A 26,963-nucleotide genomic window follows, 5' to 3' on the forward strand; every position below is an offset into this window, starting at 1 on the left:
TCGTCTTTGTTCACCTCGAGTGCCGTCAAGTCACTCGACGGGCTCATTAAAGTGTAAACTCGGCTTTTTGACGTTAAGGGAGTGATATAAATGTGCCAGATGATACGTGGCCACTTGGGGAAATGCACATTATGGTTTGCTGGCACTAAAAATCTGCTTTTTTTTTTTTTTTTACTTTGTATGGTGGATGAAACATGACTTTTTGCCCTGCAGTGTTTTGGCATGATGGGAAACGGGGACATGTGGGAGAGCTGGAGAAAAAGGCCGTGCCACATTCACCTGTTCCTCAAGTGTTGTTTCCCATGGCCCACAACGGGGTCCCACACACCCGCCTGACTGCGTGAAGCCACACATCGTGCACGCTCACACATTTTGCAAATGAGTTCTGGTGGGACTTTACTGAAAGAAAAAAAAAAAAGCCTGTACTGGCGCTTTTGTCACCATGAATGAAATGAAGTGAAGCAAAATGGTAGACTATCCTTAAGCGTTGTTAGTTTTATATTAAAATGAGAACCAAACCATCATTTTGTAATGTGTGGTCCCTGTGGATTTTTTTCATATTAATTTATTTATTTGTATTTTTTTTTTTATCTTTAATCAGTCATTTCTAATCATTTTAATAATTTCTAATAATTTTCTAGAAGCATGGAGTAAAATTGCACGAGCCCAAACAAAATCTTACGACGGAAAGAGCATCCAATACTGTATAAGAATATTTATTCAATTAAGTGCGAAACAGCAAAATTATTTACAATGTCGACACCCAAAGATTGTGACACCCAATCAACAAGTACCTGAAAGAGCTCCAATAAATAACTTAAATACAGTATAGCTGCCAAAGACAAACCGAGAAGACAAAAGAAAACAAAACGAAAATATAGAGAAGACAGGATTTTTTGTAAAAAGACAGACAGGATCAAAATAAATATTAAATACAAATTTATAAATAAATTCATTGCTCCGCTGCTGAGATGCTCAATGGCTGCGGGCATTTCAGGATGGAAAGTTTTGCGTCCTTTGTTCAAAAAGATGTTGAGCATCAGGTAGATAGATGGGAGCTGACGAGTCGCTCTTTGAAAGGTGGCCGCGCTCAGGTGATGCAATGTACTGCTGGTTCTCTAGCACCGGTGTCCAACGTTGAGGCTCGGGGCCCAGAACTGGCCCTTCGCATCATCGTATGTGGTCCATGAAAGCAAACGTGCATCGACTTCAAGTTTGGTGCCTAATATTGTCGTCCACCAAGCCAGAGGTTGGAGGTTGGATCCTCAGCTTGCTCAAGGACAAGATGCTGACCACCCCACGCTGACACCCCCCCCCCCCCCCCCCCATCCCTGGCCCAATGAGGAAGCAGTGTAGCAAAGGTAGAAAAGTGACAGCTTGTTGACCATTTCAAAGCCCACGCAGGTCTTTTCACATGGTACCCATCTGAGCAGCCAACAGATGAGAAGAAGCGAAGGAGTCAAAGGCCACATCCAGGGGCAGCTCGTAGCGGGACGCCTGGAAGAGCGGGTGGCCCTGATGCCCCCCGGCTAGGCCAGCGCTCGCCGAGGCAGGGTAATGGTGGGACGTCAGGTAATGGGCGTGGTGGCCTGTGTAGTTCCTCTCGGACTCCTGGGGTGACGGTTCCTGCTTCAGGGCAAAGTTGCCACTGATGCTAAGGGGGGGCGTGAGGGGCCCGTCGTACGGCGGGGTGCCTCCGCCACCGCCGCACTCGTGAGGGGAGGGGTGGTCGAATGACTGCCCCCCCTTGAAGCCCTTCATGTGGAGGAGGTGGGATGCCTCCAGGGAGCCGTAAGGGGGGCTGGGGAGCCCCGGGGATGGGTAGCTGAGGCCACGGCCGGCTTGACCCCCCGCGGTGACCGAGCCGGGGCCTCCGCACTTGTCCTCAGGCTTGTTGATGAGCAAGGGCGCTGGGCCCAGCTGCAGGCAGCCGGCCACCAAGTTGCTGGTGGGCTGCGACAGGCCTTTGCACAGCATCTCCATGAAGCCGTGGCTCTCCGGAGACTGGCCCTTCTCCAGTACCTCCGACAGCGCCCAGATATAGTTGCGGGCCAGCCGCAGCGTCTCAATCTTGGACAGCTTCTGCGTTTTGGAGTAGCAGGGCATCACTCGCCGCAAATTGTCCAGCGCGTCGTTCAGGCCGTGCATGCGAGAGCGTTCCCTAGCGTTGGCCTTCATGCGGCGGGCCCGGAAGCGCTCCTGACGAGCCTTGGTCATCTTCTTCTTCTTGGGGCCCCTCCTCTTAGGAGCCATTTCTCCATTAGGCCCACTCATCACCTCCTCCTCTTCCTCCTCATCTTCTTCTTCCATGTCCTCGCTGCCCAGCTCAGAGCAGGAGTGTCTGCTGCCTTCGAGCAAGACATGGTGGCCCCTCATCTCGGGGCTTTCCTCGCCATCTTGAGAGCTGCCATCTTCCTCAAGCCAGGCCAGGGAACCCACCAGCTCACTCATATCACCGCTCTTTCCAAATGGCTTGTTCATCATTTTGCTCTGCGCAAAAAGGGGACAGTGTGTACCATTAGTCAAAGAACAACTTCAAATCGCATGTTTGATATCCATTTTCAGCACCACGAGGTGAACAGCTCACACATCGCCATGCATGAGCCCTTTCCTACATTTGACATGTCTTTGCATTGTAATATAGTGAGATTCACAAAAAATAAAGGAGAGGAATGAGAACGGCATAAGGACGCTGTCAATCTGGGACACGGCAGGATTTAGCCAGCAAATAAAGCCTAAAGATTAAATGGGACAACATGAAAATCAAAAAATGTGTTCACATGCACACCCCTCTCAAAAAAAGAAAAACTATTGTTTTATTTTTGTTTTATTTTTCTGTTGAAATAACGTGATAATTATTATTTATTATTATTATTATTTATTCATGCAAAAAATACATAAAAATATAACTATAGATTTTTTTTGTGAAATGTCCCAGATAAGTGTGCACCGGTATGTAAAAATGAGACAGATTACTAGATTTAATGTATTAAATCTAAACTATAGATTTTGGATTTTATCGTTGCCCTATTTTTTAATTTTGTGAAGAAAATATTTGCACAAATATTGCCTGTCGTAAATATTACATCTGGAGGTCAAGCTGGATCGAATGCAACGCACCTGTTTGGGCAAGACGGTGGTCCGGTCAAAGAAAGAATATGAAGAAGTGAAAAAGAAAGTCCAACGTCTGCGCGTTTATCTCGTACGTGTGCCACTGTCCCCAAACTCAGTTGGCCGCTGGGGCGCATATATGCATGGAGGCTTCGTCCCAAAATGACTCGAGCGCGCTGAGATTTGTTGCCCTAAGCCCCGTAAGCCCCTCCCTCCCACGCCACACCCTCGACCCATTCAAACGCGCGTGGCAGTCTCGTGGCCAGAAGTTTTACAACATTTGTGAGCAGAGAGAGAGAGCGAGAGAGAGAGAGCACGCCCCGCTGCATGCCTAATCACTGTTTTATAAGCGCGAGACAAGCGGGGGGGTTGGGTGGGGGGGTCAATTGTGTTCGGAGACGGAGTCAAGCGAGTCACTTCATCCCGAACAGGACCATCAATTTGCATAGCGGGGGAACCGGCCATTCATGGAACGTCACTTAATTGTTCAAAAGTTTCTATAGATTTCCATAGAAACGAATGATTAAAAACTCAATATACGTTAAGATGGTAAACGTCATCGCCGTAATTATCTACTCGATACAAAATACAAATCGGAATTTCAAGATGTATTGCCTTCATTTGCGACATCGGTGACAGGATAAAATCGTTTGAATGCCGACGTGCGTTAAGCATTTTAATCGATTGTCTATCTCATCATTAGTCGGTTGGATTAGGAATTTTCCACTTCATTAGGCGCACATTGTACGGCTGCTTGTGGCCGGGCGAGGAGACGCTCCTCCATGAGCGCGGATTTAAGTGTTTCTGACAGCTTGCTGCGTGGAGAGCAGGTGTGTGTGTGCGCGCGAGCGTGTGTGTGTGCGTCGTGCATGCGCTCCGTCGTTTGATTGTTTTCTTGCACGTTACTGAGCGCGCGTTATCTTCCGTTCCTTATTGGTGATTCGCTTGGCGCGACAATCAACAGCCCAGAATTTGGAAACCGAATATTGGGAGCTTGGATGGGAAACTGTGGACCGCCTTTGATTAAATAGATAAAAATGAAGTTTCTTAGATGAAATTAAAAAGTTGTTTGGGCTCGGTCACTAGCTGTCCGCTTTTTTTCCAATCAAAATTTTGGATTTTTGTGCGGGTTTGTGTGCGTGTGTGTGTGTGTGTGTGTGTACTCACTGGCGAGGAAATATTTTGTCAATAGTCGAAACGGCATTGTATTAGATTAAATGTACCCGTTGGCCTTTTATATGGACCCTGACAATGTAAGAAACTCAAAATTTCAAGGCAACAAACTTTCATAACATTCTGAGTTAAGCAATTTCTTGATTTTTTTAAAAGTTTTTCTGTTGTGAAATTTGTCTTCATTTGCTGCCTTGCACGAACACATTTGTTGCACTAAATGTCAACGATTTATATTTGAAGTTTTTTCCAACATTAGGCCGCAAAAAAAAAAAAAGTCGCAAAAGGGATGCACATTTTGAGTTTGCTAGCTGCAAAACTCTGCCGTGACAAGACCGTCTTGTTTTTACACTCTCCATATTGACGCGTTTTCACATTTTGTGGTGGCATAATAAAGGGCCGGCGGCTCCGTGCGTGGCGAGCCTCGGCCCAGTGGGGGACCACATTGTCCTCTCGGGGTCTCGCGCCTCGCACGTGCCCCCACATTGATCCTTTTGTGCACGAGACCAGGGGGGAGGGGGGGGGGGGGTTCCTCAACTTTGCCAAGCAGCACGCATACATGCAAAAAGTTTGCATGCACCCACTTTTGCTCGGACCGGCTTAAAGAGGATCACGTGACTCGTTGCAACGTCGCGCGTGAATGCAAGAGCGGCGGTTCGCGCTCGGCTCAGTCCAACGATTTATTGAACGGGGCCTGACAGATGGCTGCATTTCGGAGGCGTGCTGGGGGTGGGTCTTGGGGGTGGGCGCATCTGTTGCTTGGATGCTCACGCGTCACTCGCCTGTCCGCGGATGCGGTCTCGTGCTGAAACAGCATTTAGACATCCATAACGGCCCTCAGTCCTTTGGCCAGTGCGCCTTTTGGGCGTGCGCGCTAACGCGCGTGCACGCGCACGTATATGTGGTCGAAGGCGCTGCTTTGAGATACGGGTTCAATTCATTGTCATCTTGCTCATAACGCAAATTCTTTTGTGTATTTTTTCTATGAGGAAAATAAAATTGCACAGTGTGTAGCTTAAAAAGATAAAAATCAGTTTTTCTTATGTTGCATCAATTGACTGGCCATTGTGCTGCTCCTTTTGTTGTTCCCACCTTGGCCATATGGGGCCACTACAAGACAGATAGATGTATAGAAAAGTAGTTAAGACATCTGAACTCTTCTCAGGTCTTAGGGAAAATTATATTAGTTGTTTTTTGCAGCGAATAAATAATATAATTGTCCATAGACAACTAGACAGAAAAGGACGTTGCGTGTACATATAGAGAGAGGCCCACTCCCCAGGTACATGCACCCCTGCCCCCCCCTCCCCGTATACGTCCCGTGAGTGAGCATGGCCTCCATCGCACCTGCAGCCTGCACAGGGAATTAGAACCCCATCATCTCCCGCAATCCCCACTGCTCCGAACGTCAGTCCAACGGAAAGGGAATGGCATCCTGCTCCCATTTGCGCTAACACACAAAACCAATCTTCTGGAAGAGGTCATGCGTCGAAGCTGAAACCATGTCACAACTTTTTATTTTAGTTTTGTCATTTGCGGGAGAATTGAAGAGCGTGCTGGAGTGTATATCAGCCTTATCGCAAATCAACTTGAAGTGAATGGAAATGCCAATCATCTGTACCAGCCTTCACCCGAAAATTATTTTGGTAATATGCCTTTTGATGAGGAAAATATTACTCTTTTATAGATGATGATTTATTCATTATTTTGGTGCTGGTTCTTCTGGTGAGCCTGTTTTTGTTACCTGGGGCGGTATAAGACGAATGGATTTACATGAAGATGAAGACGATGAAGGATATATTACTGTCAGCCCACATGTGTTGCTCCACCATTTGTGTGCTATTTGTTAGCATGTCTATAGAGATTTCCATTGTTTGTTAGCATGAAGCTAAGATGACTTTTCATGAATACAAAGCTAGTATGTGGTTGATTTAAAGACACATCTGGTCTTACTCTGACAGCCAAATTCAACTTTTATTGTCATTAATTACCTTGAAGCATCATTTTTTGAAGAATCATCGAATCACTGCATAAGTGTCGCTTGGTGCAAAATGAGTTGAGTTCACTTCCATCATACAGCGCTCCTGTTTCAAATTTTTGCTCTCATGTCAAGTCAGAATAGCAAATTGGTAAGTCGGATCACTCGTATCTCAAGGCTGGTTTGGGCCATCTGTATTTTTGGAGTCATTATGAGGGGAGTCTTGTACCAGCTATTTGAGTTCTGCTGTTGCTAATAATGAGGCTAACCCCCTTCCTTACAACAAAAAAAAAGAAATCACTGCCACAAGTGAGTTGTCTCTCAGTCATGTCCCCAGGGCCTCGCAGTGAAACGGGAGGGCTCCTTGCTTGGTGCTGACAGATGGGTCCTTGTTCCTGTCTTTTTCTTCATCTCCCTCCTTTGCTAAAACACAGTCGCACTCACACACACCAGGACTGCGCCGACACAATGGGAATTAAAGCTCTCTCCACACACACATACACACACACACTGCTACTGAAAGCTGAGCCCTTGTAGACATCATAAAAGATGGAGTGAGTGGGGAGAAGGGGCGGGCCGCATGCATGGTACAGTGTGAGCTAGTCCGAGTGATGCCAGTGTATTGTTTTGCCAGGAAGGAGCAACTTGCTACACATTTGCACACATCGAGGGATTGTAGATATGGTTCTGGATGTTACATGAATGTTGAGAAGGCCCTGGGTGCTCTTTGGTGTTCATTGAGGCTGTCATGGAGGACGTTTTGTTTTTCTCACAAAAGTAAATGCCTGAAACAACTCAAGCAGCTAAAAAAGCAAAGAAAACAAAATAATTACTTTAAAAAGTACATTTAAATGCAGTAACCTACCCCAAAAAGATCAAGGCATTGAAAAAGAAAAGGAAAAAAATTGAAAAGTAGCTTACCGTATTTTCCACACTATAAGTTGCTTTTTTTTTCATAGTTTGACCGTGGGTTCGACTTATACTCAAGAGCGATTTATAGTCCAGAAAAGATGGTAATTTCAGAAAATTACTGTCAGTGAAATTGATTTTAATTTTTTAAAGAAGTTTAAAACATAGTTTGTCACCTGGATTTAAAACCGTTTACACTTCGTATGGACTGGCGAGGGAGAAGTTTATGTCACACGCACACGCAAACTGTTTTATTTTATTATTATTATTATTATTATTTTTTTTATGAAAGACAGTTGCACTCACCCAGATATCCATTGTATATAAAACATATATGAATGTGCAAGTGTGCCACTTGAATCTGATTCTTCAAATTGTATTTTGCTAACATCCTACATGATCCGCGGCGATATGAGCAGATAGTTTGCAGCTTATTCCGTCTTCCTTTGGGCTAATGGATTGGCAAAACATTCCAATCGCGCGGATAGCAACAGAATGGGAATCTGGCTCGAGGGCAATTCTCACTAAGTGGAGAGAGAGCCGTTCAACAAAGGTGCCTGTGGTTTCATATTCGGGATACTTTACAACCTCCGTCCCAGGACATCAACAGTGTTTTTGGGTGTGCTGCATGTCGGAGGGGGCAAAACGGGGGGGTAGGGGGGGGAGCCATCTGCCACGCTAGCGCTCCTGAGGGAGACGGCCATATCCCAGGGGTGTTTTGCAGAGAGAGAGGGGCTGAAAGGATTACACCCAACCACTAATCAACAGCGCTAATCTGCGAGCCCCCATACAAAATCCCATCCAAACAACAACTTGGGCCAAAACATAATAGCTGGCTGAATTGTGCGCAGTACAATCCAACAAATATGTAAACGTAACGTTCGGCATATGATTGGAATTGTGGAGGGAGACTCGCAGAGATGTGATTGGCAAAGAGCCATCCATCGTGAGTCTGTGATCAGGTGCGAGTATCCCACAAGTGGCCTCGTCTGATTCCCACTGTGACCATTATGCAAATACAGCAACACGACGAGCCCGCCAGAGAAATTAGACCAACCGACAAAAGCACTCGACTAATACGTTCGCATTGTCCCGTGGCGTACTTTCAAGCGAGTGTTGAGCATTTGGTGTCATCCGTCCTTCTGAGTTGTTGATTTAATGTCATACGACCGGCCAAACCTTTTTGGCTGACTTTATCACAGCAGGGGGGCGGGGCTAAAGTGCATATGCTTGGATTTTGTCTTGGCACCGAGCGGGGTATCACTTTGCAACTTGTTTCACGCTCCCCGGGCAGCACGATTTTGATGTCCGAGATGCTAGGCGCTGGCGGGCCCATCTTAATAATGATGCCAGTCCTCCGGGGCACAGGGAACTGGAGCACCTCGGTTTACGCCTATACGCGACCTCCTGCAGTATGCCCATTGGCTAGCCTGCCGCTAAGCTCCCGATTCCATCGCCTCATTGTTCGACGGGCCCCGCGCTGCCAATATTAAGCCCGGCTAATGTGGTCTCCAGGCAGCTGGAGCGGCCTCGATTATTACCATGACACAGCCAACTGAGGGGTGTAATATCATTAAAAATAAATCAGGTGGTTTGGAGATTTGCTTGGGGGTGGGGTGGGGAGGGCTTTGAATGGCATTAGGTAGGAGAGCTGCCATAATTTCATTAGCCAGTGGGAACATCTCAGAGGATCTGTTGAAACGTTTCCTTCAAGTTACACTAATTTAATTCCTCCCTGCACTCAGCACAGAATGAGTAAAGTATATGACGCAGAGTTTTCAGAATGAAGTGCCAAATAATCATAAAAGAGAACGACCGTCCGATGCTTAGATGCGCCGAAATATCATCGCAGCGGGATTAAAATTCAATTTGCCAATTAAAAGAGAGTGGCAATCGATCTGAAAGCAGGCGCGCTGTCGCGTTATTGGTGGAGATATTAGCTTCTTTTGCTGGATTATCGAGATGACAGGGAAAAAAAAACGTGAGTCTGCTCATGCAGTTAATCTCCTTAAAGTGCTTGACACTGAGCTGTCTGCTCGGCAGACTTGCCACAATCGCTTGGCCCATGAATAGACATCAATGCCAAGCCAATGGACACCCTGGCCAACTTGTCGTTGGGTTGTTTTCCATTGGCCCGGTTCGAATGCTGCGCTTTGCTCTATGTGAACATTAAAATTTCCTATTTTATTATTGCTGTTGATTTTGCACAATCCATGATTGTGACGTCAGAGGGGCCATTTAGTCTGCCGCCTTTGTTCGGGGCTCATCACAAATAAATAAGGTGATTTCAAGGCTCATTGAGTGCGCGATGGATTGCGCCCCAAAGTCACGCTCACATTCGTTGGATAGATAGATGGATAGAGAGAGAGAGAGAGAGAGAGAGAGAGAGAGAGAGAGAGAGAGAGAGAGAGAGAGAGAGCAAATATATGTTTGTTTCAACATTACATTCCAACAGGGACCTCTAGTGGTAAAGTTGCAAACTACAATATTTGAACTCAATCGCAGGATTCCTCTTGATTTAGTCAACGAAGATATTCGATATTAGAGAAGTCTGAGACACACCACCAAAGAAAATTGTCACAAAACGTGGATGTGCATATGAATTATGTATTTTCTGCCATCAAGTGGAATAACATGAAATTGTTCTATCTGTCACTTTATGTCACTGGCATATAGGTGGCTTCTATTCCTACGCTTTGCCTCACCCCCTCACTCTCTCTCACTTCGTCATGCTCCATGCATTCACTCGTGCAGTCCCCAAGCATCATTGGCATCATCACCCGTTTTTTTCCTTCAACCCATTTCTCCATCACGCTGACATACTTTAGTCAGTCACTCCTAGCATACAGTCCGGGTAGCCCACAAGAGGCTAAGGATGGCTCCGAAAAGAGAACCTTCCATTAAGAAGTCACCTTCTCCACTGGCCCAGCCCATCCTGGGTCCACCTTTTCCTCTCCTGCCTGCAGCACCGAAAGTAGCCCCAGAACAGAAACCGAGGATGCTGCGGCCATCAGATTCACCGTTTGACCCCAGTACTTTGGAGGTGAGTGATGTCAATCATGCTGAGTATGTGACGCTCCATATAGGGTGATGATGGTTTGCAACGAAACACACAATGAATAAAGACGGCAGCTGCAACCTGTGGTGGGAAAGAAGCTAAAATAAGAACTAGGGCACCGAGAGTGATGCCCCCACGCGGTTTCTGTCACAGTGCATTCGTTCTCTTGTGCATCAGGCAGCCACTTCGACTATCAAATAAGGGCGTACAATAATGTAAGAATGAACAAATATCATGACTGCCTTAGAAATTACTTTTTCAGTATACTGCATTTTATACAGTGCCTCCTTTAAATGAAACTATTGATTAATTGTATATATTTTTAAAATCACTTCTGTCTGTGCTCTATTTTTGCTCTGGCTAACTAGAATATTGCATTGGCACCGCTTTGTGGCATCTTTGTGCCAAGAACGATTTTAATAGTATTATTGGGGGAGTTTTACTGCCGTCTACTGGATGGGGGTGGGATTGTCAATTACTCACTGATTTTTACTGTCTGGGGAACACTGTACGTTTGCTCTACTGCCCTTTGTGTCAAGGGATTCTAAGGAAATACAATTGATGTCTACATATGCAGTAATTGTGTGTATGTGTACTGCAAGTAATGTCATGTTTGTGTATGTTTGTGTCTGTTTTCTCATAACTGCCTTGTGTGAGAATGTATGCGTGCAAATGTCACGTGCTAAACCTTTACAATATGTCTCACATTTATGCATGGCCATCATCCACACTATAAATGCTGTACGAACATCCGACCTTTTTTTTTTTTTAATTTATGACACTTATCGTCATTGATGTCACGGTGACACCAAGAAATGGTATCCGGGCAATCGCAGAGTATTTAAACAAAAACCATTTATGGTTATGGACAAAATAAACCCCCAAAAAATCGAGAAACACTTTATATATTTGTATGGATGAATAATTTTGTTGCCATTATTATCAAAGCGTAGAAAAATGAAATTCATCAATCAAATAGAGCACTTCAACTGACGTCACTGTGGTGATGTCATGACGTCGAGCGACGTTTCTTTTTTTTTTTTTTTTTTTTTTTAATCCTCACCCCGCCCATCTAGCCGAGCCGTCACTCCCGAGTCTGACTAGTGCATGTAGTAGTCACTGTCACATTCTTTTATTTCTCCGACACACCTCATCCGCTTCAAACATGGTGAGTTTTTTTCCCATTCGACATTTAAAACAACTGTTTTAGCAATTATTATTCGGATTAGCGCTGCGATCGATTTACACTTGAAAATGTCGTTCTTGTGCTCGCTTCTTGCTAGCGGAAGTGCAACTTTTTCCCAAGCTAGTCTTAGCATGGAGCTTATACGAAAGTAGCGAGCGCAGTTTAACAAAAATACTTGCAGCAATATACCATAATAAACGTTAATTATCCAAAGTTAAACAGTCTGAAATAAGTCGTTTGAGTAAAGAGGCCTGGCGACATGTTTTAGAGCGGAGCTAACATTGCTAACGTCGACCTACTACAGAATCATTTTCATCTCGCTAAATGTCTCTTAACAGTCTGACTTCTCGGACGATCAAATTCAAGGTGAGTATTCATATTTATTTTTTTGTTACCATCACGCTTCTTTCTGCATGCTGTGTCATTGTGTTTCATTTCAAACGGCACTTTGCCCCCCGTCCACTATCACCTTGCTTTATTTTTTTGTCTTCTCCTGTCACAATCAACATACTTTAAATTTCCTACTCTTGTTCCCTTCGCACAATTTCACCCCTTTCCACTTGCAACTGCTTATTTTTTCACAGATTGAGTTTAACCCCGAACAAATTCATGGTAAGTCGGTAGAAGACCGCCTGTAAGTGCAAATATTGGCGCACTCGGGATTTGGTTTTGCATGTTCGCATATGGCGGAGTTGTTGTTGACGTGATTGAAATGCTTTGAGCTGTTTGTTGCGTTCCAAAACTAAAGTTGCCAGATGCGTAACACGATGAGACGTGCATTTGCACTGCTGTAATGCCAAACATAGTCATGAGCAGAGTCTTTTGTCATTTCTGCTTTGTGTCAGGTCACCATAAACTTTAGCTCATCAATTCCCAGATAGTCGTTGTCTCACTGCTTCCCCTTTTTTGGTGCTGCTAATGTATGTTTGAACACCGTTGACATCATGGGCCGTGTTCCTTCTTGCACTCTCCTCCTCCTTTCTCCACTCCTCCATTACCAAATATGGTGCTGGGGAAAGGTTGTCTCATGCCAGACGGGAAGAGACGCATTCCTTTGAACGGGGCCAATAAAAAAACACCTCACAACACTGTGACTTGGGCTTGGTTTTTGCTTGGTTTGACATCCTGGCATGTCTCACCTAATTACAACTGAATATTAAACGGTCATTTGCTCTCTTGATCAAAAGCTATAAGTGCAAACAGAGTAGCTTTGCAACACTCGGATGACAAACATCTCCGACTGTAAAAAAGGAAAGCATTTTCACCAAACTGGTGTTATTACCTCATTAAGTTAAATCTTCTTTACTACAATTGTATTTATATCAAGGGAGCAGATAAGTTGCCAGATAGGATTAGTGTTTAGTGGTCGCTAATCGTGAAGTTGATTGACTTAGACTTGTCCACTTACTCAAATAGTTTGGAACTCTCTTAACGTGTTGAAGGTCCACGGTCAGGCCGCACATGTCCAACCGACTTGGAAGTAATCTTTTTGTGGCTTTTCGTGCACTGACATTTTTGTCCAAATGCTTGCTGTGTCCAGTTACTCGCCGCATGTTAGCACTTAACTTCAGTCCCCTGTTTGTCTTTCCGCATATATGCTTTTTTTTGTTTTCCCAGATCATTCGACTAATTTTACTCCCTCAAGAGGAAATTCCGTTGAGAGCGTTTTTGTTTACATTTTGTTGTAATGTGTTGACATGCAGCTGTTGAAAAGTTGTTTGAATCAAGTATCCAGTTGGTCTTTGCAGTAGAACCACAACATTCAAGCATAACCTGACCTCCACCTTGCGTTTCTTTTTTTCCACCCTTCTTTTTACCAAGATGTGCACTCTGCACATTTTAGTGTTGAACGCTTTCAATATTAAATGTCTGCTTCCCCCCCCCCCCAGCGCCCCCCCCCCCCCCCCCCCATCTGCCTGCATGTTGGTGACGTCATTACCATGTGGTTTTTGTTGATGGTTCTCGCGCCGTCCTCATCTCTTTCAGCAGGTGCGGCTTTTCAGTTGATCGTCGTCCTCCCTCTCTGTTGCAGAATTTAAGGAGGCCTTCCTGCTGTTCGACAGAACAGGCGAAGGGATGATCTGTTATAGCCAGTGTGGGGACGTCATGCGCTCCCTGGGACAGAACCCCGTCACGGCCGACGTCCTCAAGGTCCTGGGAAACCCCAAAGCGGAGGGTGAGTCGGCCTCGGCGGCCTCGGCACCACGCAATGGACTTTGCTGACTTTGGTGTTGTCCTTCAGAGATGAACACCAAGATGCTGGACTTTGAGAGGTTCTTGCCCATGCTCCAGACCATCGCCAAAAACAAAGATCAGGGCTCCATGGAGGACTTTGTGGAGGGCCTTCGCGTTTTTGACAAGGAAGGCAACGGCACCGTCATGGGCGCCGAGCTGCGCCATGTCCTCACCACACTCGGTAAGTGAGACTCTCCTCGCCGAGGTCAGTCGCTGTCGGAACACAATTAGGACATGTCTCGGAAAACGCAAGGTGGAAAATGTTTGCAACATTCAAGAAAAGTACTTTTGGTCTTCGGGCGAACCCTGATCAGAACGGAGACACCTTTTGAATGTGCGTGTAGATGGCTGCGTTGTTTTAAGGTGCCAGTGAAATACTTTTCTGTTGATTATTTTCAGGAGAGAAAATGACAGAGGAAGAGGTGGAGACTCTTCTGGCAGGACATGAAGACGCAAACGGCTGCATCAATTATGAAGGTGAGATTGGGGGGGTGATAATTGACAAAAGAGAGGAAGGAAGACATTTAAAGTAGCAAGTGTCCCAACCCAGGACAACACAAACGATCGCGAAATCCTCGACGTAGCCGACACGGTCCATCTCGTGCTGACTTGCCTTTGCCGTGTGGACCACTCAGTGTGTAACTCTTCTTCCTCCACAGCGTTTGTGCGCCACATCATGTCAGGCTGAAGGCCGGTACTGGCAGCGGGTATACATACCGCCAGGCGGCACGAGCGGGCTTTGCTGCTTCCGAGCTTTTTTTTTTTTTTTTTTATTTTCCTCAACATAATAAGCGCTCGCATTGGGCCTCCCTAACTCTCTCGAGTGTCCATGTGGTGGTGGTTCACAATAGATTGAACCTGTCGGTGTGTGGGGAAAGCCTCTATTAGCTTGGTGGGAGGGTGTGGACCTCTTGCAGCGTAAAACCGGGAAGTGGCTTGCGTCATCCATGGAAAGCGCGTTGCAGCTCCTCATCTGCATGAAGGACTTTTCTTCTCTGCGGGTGTTTGAAAGCGTCCGTGTGGCTCTTCTCACACAAACGCGCAACCGACCGGTTAGCCGTCGACGGCCTTTTGGAGTATTCCTCTTGGAGCGTTTGTACTAACCAGACATCTGCAGAGTTTCTCTGATAGCTGAATTTGTAGCTGGCCGCTGCCTCCATCATCTCCCTCTCTTACCTAATCGGCCGGCCGGCTGGCTCTCGTTGGAGCGTAGACATGGCCAAACGCTTGGGCTGATAAAGAGCTCGAGACGATTGCCTCGCCTCCTTCTCTCCTTCAACGCTTCCTTCCTTTTGTTGCGGGGGCAGCACGTCGACACGCACTCCTGACATGTTTTCTTTGTCTCCTCCTCTCTCCTCAGAACTGGTCAGGATGGTCATGAACGGCTGAAGATGAAAAGAATCACGCTTTTTTTTTTTGTCTTTTACCCTGTCACGGTTCCTCCTCTTGCAGTTCTCTGTCAGAATCCCCCCCACAAGCTCCTTGATATGTCTGAAGACATCACCTTGGCTACTGCCGTCAAGTCTAACAACATGACTGACGTGAATGAATTCATTAAGGAGTCTTAAAGCTTGCTTTGTTTGACACATTCCAAGATGCATCATCTGAGATTTTTCTAACTCACCCAATATTGTCGTAACTACTGCTACCAAAGGGTCAAATTTGGATGGCAATTTCATATTTATCCACACTGATCTGCTTTGATCTACCGTAATATTGGCAAAGAATTTGGGCTTAAAACCACTGGCTTGCTTTGTCATGGCAAATCAGTCAATATAAATTCTTATTATCCCTGAATAGACATTTCTTTCCCATGCTATTGATATCACCGTCTTTTTTTGCATTCGAATAAAAGTCTCCTCAAACACGATTTCATTGGATGTGACTGCGTTTCAATGAAATGGCTCGTCTGTAGTGTTGGTCGTACGACACGAGGGGGCAGTGTTGCTCTTATTTTGCAGTATCCGGGTGGTAACTGCTTAAATAGGCATTAGCGGGGAACAACATACTCTTCGGGGATCGCAGTGAATTAATTGGTTGTATTTGATCAAACTTTATTTCCAGCATATGGACAATTAGCTAATAAAAATTACTTGGTGTACCGACGATGGTGGTAAATTTGAAACGTTTTATTCAGGCGCCGTCAGTTTACAGTAAAACTGTCAAACTAAATTCCAATTCATTTCCTTCGGGTGCGTGTGGCGAATTCCAGTTGCTTTATCAACTAGGATTGCTTTTTGTGGGCGTGTTGTGAACATTTTGGGTGACAAAGCGGTAAAAAGACAACAAAAAATAAGGCTCCAGTTTGTTTGGTGGCATCGTGCACAAGTGGTTCAACTTCTTCCTCACTGTACAGCGAGAAGCCCTCTGGGAATGCGCGTGCACGTGACGGGTTGTCGGCGCTCCACTAATTACTAGGCGCGTGTCCGTCCGTGCGCGCGTCCGGTCGATGGAAGTCAAGGCTATTGATTATTTTAATCCTCCTATTTGCGAGCCAGTATGTGATCTTCACGGCGGTGCATTGAGCAGGGGAATCAGTAATTATCCGCGCGGCCGTCTCCGACCTCCTTCGAACCTCCTCTGCCGATCCAATGAGCTTTGAACCCGGCTTAAGCAAAGGCAACATCTCGATCGTGTTCTAAATGACTCAAGACCAAGATGCTATCAGCCCTCTTGTATAATTACAAGTTTGTTCTACTCACCTCATCAATAATCTAATGGGCTGTCAGAACCAATCGGCCATTATCGATGACGTGCGCGGTGCTCCTTTTACGTGCCTCAATGTGCTACTTAGGAATTTAGATTCAACTATTTCTGACGAGCTTTTGCGTAAAACTTAGCTCGGCGAATGAAGGTAAAATAAGGATTAGGTTAGGTTAGGTTAACTCAATTAAATTGATTAGTTGAATATGTCAACGTAATGAGGGATGGAAACAAATTATTTATTCATCGCACACGAGGATATGGATCAATGGTAAAATGTCTACATCAAAGTCCGTCCGTTATCATGAAAAGAAGTTTTCTTGAATAAAAGTGTATTTCTTTTTTAATAGCATATCATCTTCATATATCAATTGAAATTATAGAAAAAAAAAGAAAATCACATTTGTCTTTTTTATGGATGTGACATATGTATTTATTTTTGGTTTACCTTGTGTATTTTCATGTGTAGCTTAGTCCAAAAGAAAAGGTTGTTGAAAAAAGTATCAACGATTATTCGCTTATATTTTTATATTGTCTCATCAGATTGTGTGAGTGTACCTGATGTTTATTTTGTCATTGGAATTGAATTAAGTCAACACGTTATCAATGATTGATGATGCCACCATGTTGAATGCAGGAAACTGCTCAAATTGCTATTACTAATGAGAATCTCACCAATTTGTTCTTGCCAGAATATGACAGGATTTACTACGACAGCTCATTTAGCTTTTGCACAATTGATTGTGACATTTCCGTCAGCTGCATTTTGCAGAGTTGCGTTGATAATTGAGTGGTGTTGGTGTTTGTGTCTTGGAACGGTGTCTTAAGACATATTGGAAATCCATGACGCACAGGCTGCATGCATGCTCGGGTCGAGCCTCGCCTCGCCCACGGCCGTTTATTCAATGCTGCAGTCCGAGCCAGTTTAGGTGGCGCTTGCAAATAACACAGAGCACGCTTGATGGAAGCATAGATTATTTAATAGTAATTCTTTACCCGACCTCGTCGACATATTGCAGCAGACAATGACATTTTGACACACTCCTTCTTCAAAATAATTAAGATATTTTTGTAGGACTGCACGACATTTAATTGGGCCTGTTTGTCCCTTCTGGGTCTTATCGATATACCGGATCCGTTCGGACATGTGTTCGTGGACAAGTGACAAATCACACACACACATAAGTGCAGTTGTAAAAAGGATCTGAGAATATGCAATCCATGTAATCCTTTTGGGTCGCGCCAGGGGCTTATTTCTATTTCGATGAGATCAATACCATACTTCGCCTTTACAAGTATTGTATCATAATTTAGGTTTGTGGGAAAGGTCTTACTGGAAACTCCTGTGAATAAGACGCACCCTTGTAGAATATGTTTATTTATTTTTATAACACCCTTACTAAATAAAGTGGAAAAAATGTCCTTTTCAATAGCCTCAATTTGGAATATTTTTTTGTTGTTTTGCAAAAAAGTGTTATTCACAGGATTTTGCAATAATGAACACGTTTTCGCCTTCATCATGAGCGTATTGTTGAAATTTTCGGAATGGAGTCAACCCCAAACTTTTGTGTATTATCGAATTTTGCACATTTTTTGATGACATGGGATCTTGTTCAGTTTGCGAATATTTGTGCAGAAGTGGTGAAATGAAATTTTTGCATGCAGTCAGTGCAAAGAAGGTGATTTTGCTTCTCATTACTCCCAACACAATTATTGCACAACAAACAATCTAACCCATGGTGTGCTTTTAGAAATGCAATTTACCTTTAAATGGATCATATTGAAATATTTTGTAGGTTTTCAAGCCACAAAGTGCACACCAAGGAGCTTATTAAATATCCCCCTCATAAATCAACTTAATTGTAATTTTCCATGTTTCTATCCCGCGTCCACTCATTTATTAGGATTATATTGGCGTGTGCGTGCGTGTCGAGCCGCGGGCCTCTCGATCCTGTAAGAAGTCCGTTTTAATGTACGGCGAATAGATGACGTGACGGGTGTCAATCTGGGTAGATGAGGAATCCGGAGAAGGTGCTGTACTTGTTTGTGTTGCCCCCGTGGACCTTTCCGCCGTCCAGCTGCACGCACACTTCATCGCCCACGTCCAGATGCAAGATGACGCTGTTGGACGCGTAGTCGTAATTCTGATCGGCGTCTTGAGCGATGGCGCTGGCTTTTACCTGTGACACGCACAGTTGAGCAGTTAGCACGCGTGCAAATGAATTCATCACTTTTTCAACAGCTCCTCGGCGACTTATTCTTCAAATGAACCTGACGTCAATCTTCCCGCACCTTTTTTGTTCAATTATTAAACGCTCTCGGATGTCGGTAAGGCCTCGGCGAGCCGTGACTCCCAGAGGTGGGCCGACCGAGAACGAAGACTCTTAAGCCGCTGCGGTCAGGGCTCGGGATCTGATCGGGATTTGGAGATAAGCGACATGGGCGGGGCGGGGTGGCAGTTGCTTCTGATCTTCTAGTCCAGCTCGATCGGCGAGGTATCGAGTGCTCGCTGCCGAAGCCGGACAGCTTTCTATTTGCACGCCGTGCGTGAGCTGGGGCTTATCGACCCGGAGGCGGTGGATCTTTACTTGTTTGCTAACACCTTTAATTGGCTTTACTCTTTCTTGATGTTTAAGTACTACGAGCAACACAAATATTGTCGCATTAAAGGCACGGCATCTTCTGAGCATCGTGGTCCAGTCCATGTAGGGCTGGACTGACAATCGGGCCGACTGATTGCTGTGCTGCTTTTTTTCTTCACTTCTTTTTTGGTCGAAAAAAACACCAACATTTTAGCTTTTACCGAATCTTCCAAATTGCAGAATTGCGTCATTCATCAATTGATTGACTTCAGATATGCAATTTTAGAACATTATTTATGTTTTTCACCATTAAATCTCAGTTTTGCATCAGTAAGTGGGGCATATCGGCCGGCAGAAAACAACACTTTGGTATTTCCATCATATGTCAGGCATCCACTTCAACTGACCTCACCTGGTCACCAAATCCATTTTTATTTCCAAATCTGTTGTTCAGCAGCGATCATCCCCAGCTCAATGTCTGGAAACGACTTTGCTGAAACAAGATACCGCGTGGCACAAGCAGCAAATCCTCGCTTAACGTGGCTCCTTTTCCTTCTTTAATGTCGGACATATACCTGAAAAGACCAAAACTAGTTGCTACTAATTCGTGGGCTGGCTCAGGAATTCCCCCAGCATTCCGTTTAGCCTTTACTCATGAATAAAGGTGAGATTGTTGTCGTGCTTGACATGCTTGGTGACAGCCAATATCATATTTGCATCTTTGGCCGCGGCTGGTGGTGATGAGCCACCCTGGTGACGCGCTATCAATGTCAGCCATATGTCATCCTGCTCATTATTTTTGGCCGAGCGACAGCAGACAGGAGCACTTTCACCCCGTTAAGCTGTGGCAGATTCAGATCGCTTAATGTGGGAATTCTTCACTGGTGTCAAACTCAAGGCCCGGGGGCCAGATACGGCCCACCGCATCGTTTTATGTGGCCCGCAAAGACAAATTTTGCATCGACTTCGTATCATTACTAAAATTACAAATTGTCTTAACTTAAAAAAAAATCGAGAGATATTGCTGGCAGTTTTTATTACCATTCGTCTTTTTTAAATATTTAAAGTTTTTACTGGTCTCTGATTTCAAAACTAGTCACTCATTACTTTGTTTTGTAGCTGATACTGTATATAGAAGACATTGACGATCATAATGGCCCTCCGAGGGAAACTATGAGTTGGACACCCTTGCTTTACAGCAACAGCATTGCAAGAAATGAATTGATGCCTGCGATAACACGAGTTATCGATTAAGACAGAGAGGGATGGGGTCGGTCGGGTATTAAGACAGGACGGAGGAGCCAGACTGATCCGGCACACTGCGTTGATCCCCGAGCGAGATCCCCACAGGCTTGCCGACGGCAGTCCCTGCCCAGCCCTTTCATTAAAGCATAGGTGTCAAACTCAAGGCCCGGGGGCCAGATTTGGCCCACCACATCATTTTATGTAGCCAAATTGAGCATCGAGAACAAATTGTTTTCACGTAAATAAAATAACGATATCGCTAAAAAAAATTATTACCATATACTTTTTAAAAATATTTGAAATTTTTCTACCAGTCTCTGATTTCAACACGAGTTATTCATCAGTTTGTTGTGTAGGCTAAACTGGATATAATATAAGGCGTTGACAGTCATAGCGGTCCTCCGAGGGAAACTATGACGACGATGCGAAATGAGTTTGACACCCCTGCATTAAAGGGTCTCCAATAAATCCACCCGGGAGCCGCGGGGGAGGAGGAGGGGGAGGCCGCGTTGTCGTCTTGTATACAAGCAGCGTCTCTGACTTGAAAAGACGGCAAGTATACAAAAACCAAACGGGGGCGGGGGTGGTCCGGTGTCACGGACCGATCAAGCGAGGCTGTTTTGTGAGACCAGAGAGATGCGAGGCTATATGAATTCTTGTTTTCATCTGTGGCGCGGCGCTCCACGGGTAATAAAAGTGACAGGGTTCATTCACGGTGATATAGTGACCTCTTAGAGCGCAGACAATAGAAAAGTAGCTGTTAAATTTACCTAAGGGACCTCATGGCAAGACGCCGGCCGGCCCGAATGTAGGCTTCACTTGACTGTGCGTACGCGCAAATGGAATATTTATCGAACAGATTGTCTTGCTCCTTTGGGATTAACGTCTGTGGCGGCAAAACAGTTGTGCCGCTCGCTAGCTCCGTGTTACGTTTCACGAGATTATGTCAGTCGCGAAAAGTACGAGCCTGCGACACGGCCTCCGCTTGGCCTCAAATGAGGAGATCTCATTCGGCAAAATCCCGCAGGTAGCTGTGACATGTTAACAGCGGCTGACCTTTAAGGAGGTTATTAAAAGCGGCCGTAACAAATGCCGAAAACCCAACGAGGTGTCCGCGATGCCATGATATTGTCTGACGATAAATTTGTCGCCAAAGGACCAAATCGAAGGAAATGAGAAAAGGTCTTTCAAAACGTTTGCAATCATCTCATTCAGTTAGTGGTTCATTTTAACGATGGGGAATTGGGGTTGCCAGATTTTGGGCAAAGGACTTTCTGGGTGGATGCCTTGCTTTGTTTTTGATGTTGTCTCGTTGTCCTTTAGGCCCAAACGGTTTGATGGTGTATTGAAAGATTCTTGCTCGATGATTGATTTGATTTGGCAGAATCCTTTACCAAACACGAGAGTGTCTTGTTCCGTTTTTGTGTGCAATGCCAAGCTTGTCTTTCAAGCTCATACAAAGGCTAAAATTCAAATCAATCGTAGCACCGAATCCCCCGTCTCGAACTCCCGCCGGCCTCCACCTTCATCTTTTTCCACTTAGCGTGCCCACTAAACTGTTTTGTTGAACCGAAATTACTTTGCTTGCCCGTAATTAGTATTCCTTGGTCACAAATTGGAATTCTGTTTGCGCATTATGGCCAAAATTGACCCTTGGGGTTTCAACGTAAAGGAAAATGTTTATATTCAAAAAATATATATTCCAAAAATTATTTTGAACTATATTTGTCTGCATCAAGTCTAAAGATGCCAAACTGTGTCTGCCTTGTGCAAGCTTTTACCGGATACTCCAAAAAACAGAACAAAATCTCACAATTAAATGATGGCTTGACATCAACATGATGGTCACGATTATGATTGCGTCATGTCTCCAACATGGCCGCCGTTGAAGCAAGACTCTTGAATCACAAATCCGCAGATGCCGATCCCCGTCAAACTGCAATGATTTTGGGAACGTTAGATTGAGGTGTGAGCATGTCGGGCTCACGCAGCGGGGGAGCGGGGATTTAGGGAATGTAATAGGTCTGGGATCTACGGCAATCCCGCGGAAGCCCCCGCCGCAGCTAGCACATCCTCCGGAGATGCGGCCATCGTTCTTGTCAGACCTCGCTGGCACGAGGACTGTACTGGAATCCATAATGACAGCTAAAAATCAAACTTTCTTCATCATGGTTGTGATTTAATTGAATTCATTTGGACAATTTATGGTGAAGTACACCACAATGCGATGGGCTTACTAAAGTCTCGCGATTTAGTTTTTTACCGGCTTGGTTCTTCCCACAAGAAAAATACGGGAATAAAGAAAATCCATTGCAAGCCTCAGCTTAGGTTTACCCTGATATCAACTTTCCATGCCTGGTGTCAAAAAAGGAAGCTGTCGTGTTTGACGTCATCTAATTGTGAGATTTTGTTGTGTTTTTCGGAGCATCCGGTAAAAGCTTGCACAAGGTAGAGCACTTTTCCGTCTTCCCGCGGCCGACTCGTCAAACCGAGACGTGCCGAGCCCGTGTCCCGGCGGCCTCGCCCGCTCGCCAACCTCCTGATGCCTCGTCTAGCGGGCCGCTGTCTCCGCGCCTCCATCAAGTCGTCCATCTCGGCCCCCCTTCCTCGCATTCCCTTCGACTCGCCTTTCTTCTTTTTCCACGTACACCGAGTGGACGGCTCAGCTTGTGCCTGTCATGTTCGCCGGTGCTGGACATGTCACTCATTCTCGCTCACTGTCACGGTATGACGCTTAGAATGCAAACCGAATGGGGAGGGAAGGGGAGTAGAGTCTTTGTTCAAGGGTGGCTGGGCAACAAATACAATCCCAGCAGATTTGACCATAAAAATAAATAAGTAAATAAATAAATAAATACACTAATAAATAAATACACAAATAAATAAACTGATAAATAAACTGATAAATAAATAAACACAAATAAACAAATACACAAATAAGTAAATAAACAAACAGATAAATAAATGCACAAACAAATAAATAAATACACAAATAAACAAACGGAAAAATAATAAACACACAAATAAATACACAAATAAATACATAAATAAATTAAATAAATAAATACACAAATCTATAAACAAACAGAAAAATAAATAAACACACAAATAAATAAACAAACTGATAAATAAACTGATAAATAAATAAACACAAATAAACAAATACACAAATAAGTAAATAAACAAACAGATAAATAAATGCACAAATAAATAAATACACAAATAAACAAACAAACAGAAAAATAATAAACACAAATAAATACTCAAATAAATACATAAATAAATACACAAATCTATAAACAAACAGAAAAATAAATAAACACACAAACAAATAAACCAATAAATAAATAAATACACAAACAAGTCACCAATAAATAAATAAATCTGGAAAATAAATAAATAAACAAACAAACAAACGGCAATAGGCGAGCAGAGGGAGGTGGTTTGATTCTGCCACACCAACGTTCTTTGACTGCACCTCACGCAACTAGCCCCCACCACCATGCCCCCCCCCCCACTTCCTGTCAACCCCTGTTAGGCAACGAAACTGTTTAAAGAAGCCACGTGACGGGTGTCAGACCTTGCTGAGGTTAAATAATCAAGTTGAATGAAAACATAATTAATGGAGAATCAATGAACAAGTGCGCTTATAGCAGCAAAGTATGCTTGAGAGGATCTCATCTGAAACGGTTCAATTATTTAGCAGGCCAAGATGACTCGAATGACAATTGGAACATTTGATGGGCCACTCAGCGGATATTTCTTTCCAAAATGACCATGATGATTCCCAACATTTTCTATTCATCTCCCCACAAGAACTTCTGAGCTGGTTTCACTTTTTTCGACATTCACTCAATGTGCTTGCATGACCAATGCACGAAAAACGAAACTTAGCTGACAACGTTGCAGTGTACTCGTAATGATACGTCTTGCCTCCCCCCTCCCCCTCCCCTATCCGCGCATCTCTCTCCATCTTTAATTAGTGTCAGGGGAATGCAAGAGTGGATGAGTGGACTGCCAATTTTGTATTTATTATTAATTTTGCCGAGGTGTCAAGCGAGCGGGCCACGCAGTGACGGACGTGGCCGCGCTGCTCATTTGCGCTCTCATTTAGGCGATAATCAAGCCGGACGAGTGATCCTCTCTAATTAGACGTCGGCTTCCTTTTGGCGACGCTTGCCAGCGATCTGCCGCGTGTCATGTAGCCAAAGCGCACGTGCAAATGCAAACAGTAGTGGCAGACAGCTCGGCCGACTTCAAACTGTATGAACCTCCGTTAATGAGGAAAAAGACGACTCTTTCATTTCTCATCTGTCATGTGGCCTCCTGCGAAGTGAATTGAAGATGGAATGTTCATTGCGGGGGGTCAGCAGGAGTCAGAGATGATTCGTGTCAAGCGATCGGAACGATTGCAACTCGGTGACGATACGTACGTGTGAGTGATCCGACTGTCTGATGGAACTGTGTGATGGATGAACTCAGAATTGCTTTTTTTAAATCTGACTTGACTGTTTTTGCACCGTGAATCGCTGATGTTGGTTTCATGAGAAGATCGTTTGTCCATCGGAACGTATATTAAGCTTTGAGAACCCCACCCCCCCACCCCCCCTCTATCTATCTATCTATCTATCTATCTATCTATCTCTCTCTCTCTCTCTCTCTCTCTCTCTCTCTCTCTCTCTCTCTCTCTCTCTCTCTCTCTCTCTCTCTCTCTCTCTCTATATATATATATATATATATATATATATATATATATATATATATATATATATATATATATATTTCCCAGCTGTATTGTCAATGCGCTTCCGCATAGCTGCACAAAGACGCATTTACTCACCAGGCCGTTCTTCTTCAGGTCGGCCCACATGCTGGTGCCGTCGCCCCCTCTCATGAGCACATGGTAGGTGAAGAAGTATATGCCAGGCAGCGGGCAGGTGAACTTGCCAGTGCTGGGCTCGTAGTAGTTGCCCACGTTGGTCACCACGTCGTCAAACTTGAGCACTTCGCTCCCCTCGTGCTGCTTGCGGAGCCCTGCGTAAAAGGCGATTTTGGGAGTGTAGAGGGAGGGAGAGTAGCCGCCAGGACCGGGGCCCGGGGGACCCTGCGGCCCAGGCTTGCCGGGCTCCCCGGGAGGCCCGCGTGCTCCCTGGGGCCCGGGGATCCCTGGGGGGCCCCGGGTGCCGGAGCGGATCTTCTTCCCAGAGTAATCCTGGGGTGGCGGAGACACGGCCGTCAATTCCTGGCCTGGCTGAGAAGTGGCGTAGGGATCGCACACCATCCTGCAGCTTCCCAGCATTTCGTAATGGCTCCCTTCGCTTCCACCCTTGGTGGTATGGACCAGCAGGGGAATAGCCACCAGCAGAACCAGAACCATGGCGACGCCGACGGCCGCGCCAATCACACGCTTCCTGCGGCCCAGGCGCGAAGCGGCCAGCGTCAGAAAGTCCTCCTCCCCCTTGACCGGAATGCCGCCCGCCAGGGTGAAGCCTCTCGGGGGAACCGCGATGAGGCGGAAAGGTGGACGGACGGGGGGATGTGTGCGAGAGGGAGCCGAGTATACGAGTGAGGGATGAGAGGGGCTGAATGGCAGACAGCCAGAAGAACGCAAGCAGATGAAAAGCACCAAGAAAAATGATGACGGTGTCCAGGGAAGAGAGAGACCAAAAAAAAATTGTGATTAAAAAGATAAGAAAGATGAAGCTTCACCAGCGTCCGGTCTGAGATTGTCACTACTGGGGCCAAACAAAAGCACCACCAAAAGCATCGTTTTGGAACTTTGCTTCACTTCACACTTCAAAATAACTTTATTGGTATCAGAGACAACTCATAGTTCTGCCTCGATGGGGAGAGGAGGGGCCGTGCACGTTCCAATTTTTCTTCACACAAAAAAAGAGGTGTGACTCAGGAAGCCCTCGTCAAGGTTGGCGCTTGGCCACGTGGCAAAAGTTGAGCGATAGAGAATCTTCTTGACACCAGCATCTCCTCCTTTGGAGCATCTCCACCTCTTCATCTACTCGATAGCTGCACTGAAGGCAAACAAAAAAAGGAAATGCAACTGTTCAAATATTTCTCTATTATTATTATGATGACACACATTTTCTGGTCACGTTCTGAATCATGAAGTGAAAGCCATTGAAGGAGGAACTTGAGTCGGGAGAAAAGTAAAAGTCTGCTCACCTTTGCAATCAATCCCTTTCAGACCATGGCTCCCCTCATCCATGCAAAACCTCAATTATGGGGGTCTCACTGTCCAGGGAGGAGAGAGAGACATTGAAACCAGGATGACATCAGAGTCCGTGGAACGCAGGGGGGAGAAAAAAAAAAAGATGCTTTTTATTTTTTCATTTAATTTTCAAGTAGGTCCAAAATAGCAAATTTGGCGCTGCCGATGTCCATCGTAACACTGGACTGCTGCACGCTTGTGTTTGGAGACACACCTGTTAGAGCGCTCGCTCGCCCTCTCGCTCTCTCACTCCCCCCCCCCACCCTTCCTGTGTCTCCTTTTCCCTTTTTGCCTTTCCTAGTCTGGGTTTCCAAAGTCTGGCCCAGGGGCTGCTTGCAACCATTTTTTAAAATGTATTTATTTCTTTTATATTTATTTATTTATTTAACATTTATTTAGTTATTTATTTATCCATGTATGTGTGTTTTTTTATTTATTTATTTTTAAAAAAAATTAGTGTGGGCTTGTTTTGTTTATTGGCTTCCAGCATATTTTAGAAATAAGATTAAACAATGTTAGAATGTCACAACATTGGGTTTGGGCTGCAAATTAAATGAGGG

The 26,963-nt window shown here is 45.0% G+C and overlaps 3 protein-coding genes across 6 annotated transcripts; 1 reads left to right on the forward strand and 2 right to left on the reverse strand.

Annotated features, from left to right (window-relative positions):
• Nucleotides 1–1,336: 1,336 nt before the first annotated feature.
• neurod4 (neuronal differentiation 4) lies at nucleotides 1,337–3,293 on the reverse strand. The gene is made up of 2 exons (XM_088359385.1): nucleotides 3,121–3,293; nucleotides 1,337–2,490 (listed from the first exon to the last, which is right to left on the reverse strand). Exon 2 carries the CDS (start codon nucleotides 2,482–2,484, stop codon nucleotides 1,411–1,413), a length of 1,074 nt encoding a protein of 357 aa, XP_088215511.1. The 5' UTR covers nucleotides 2,485–2,490; nucleotides 3,121–3,293; the 3' UTR covers nucleotides 1,337–1,410.
• Nucleotides 3,294–10,028: 6,735 nt separating this feature from the next.
• Nucleotides 10,029–15,517, forward strand: LOC148401496 (myosin light polypeptide 6). 4 transcript variants are annotated; one of them, XM_088359418.1, is made up of 7 exons: nucleotides 10,029–10,211; nucleotides 11,997–12,024; nucleotides 13,445–13,588; nucleotides 13,655–13,828; nucleotides 14,047–14,124; nucleotides 14,307–14,354; nucleotides 15,008–15,517. In XM_088359418.1, exons 1-6 carry the CDS (start codon nucleotides 10,044–10,046, stop codon nucleotides 14,333–14,335), a joined length of 621 nt encoding a protein of 206 aa, XP_088215544.1. In that variant the 5' UTR covers nucleotides 10,029–10,043; the 3' UTR covers nucleotides 14,336–14,354; nucleotides 15,008–15,517. The 4 variants fall into 4 exon arrangements, with proteins under 4 accessions (XP_088215544.1, XP_088215535.1, XP_088215562.1 ...); XM_088359436.1 differs by lacking the exons at nucleotides 10,029–10,211; nucleotides 11,997–12,024 and adding exons at nucleotides 11,254–11,394; nucleotides 11,751–11,778; XM_088359409.1 differs by lacking the exon at nucleotides 14,307–14,354.
• A 1,791-nt stretch (nucleotides 15,518–17,308) lies between these two features.
• On the reverse strand, nucleotides 17,309–25,690 carry c1ql4a (complement C1q like 4a). The gene is made up of 2 exons (XM_088359398.1): nucleotides 25,018–25,690; nucleotides 17,309–18,530 (listed from the first exon to the last, which is right to left on the reverse strand). Exons 1-2 carry the CDS (start codon nucleotides 25,552–25,554, stop codon nucleotides 18,351–18,353), a joined length of 717 nt encoding a protein of 238 aa, XP_088215524.1. The 5' UTR covers nucleotides 25,555–25,690; the 3' UTR covers nucleotides 17,309–18,350.
• Nucleotides 25,691–26,963: the final 1,273 nt, after the last annotated feature.

This window comes from Syngnathus floridae, chromosome 2 (genome assembly GCF_059516105.1).
Source record: "Syngnathus floridae isolate MCC-2025c chromosome 2, RoL_Sflo_1.0, whole genome shotgun sequence".
Taxonomy (NCBI): domain Eukaryota; kingdom Metazoa; phylum Chordata; class Actinopteri; order Syngnathiformes; family Syngnathidae; genus Syngnathus; species Syngnathus floridae.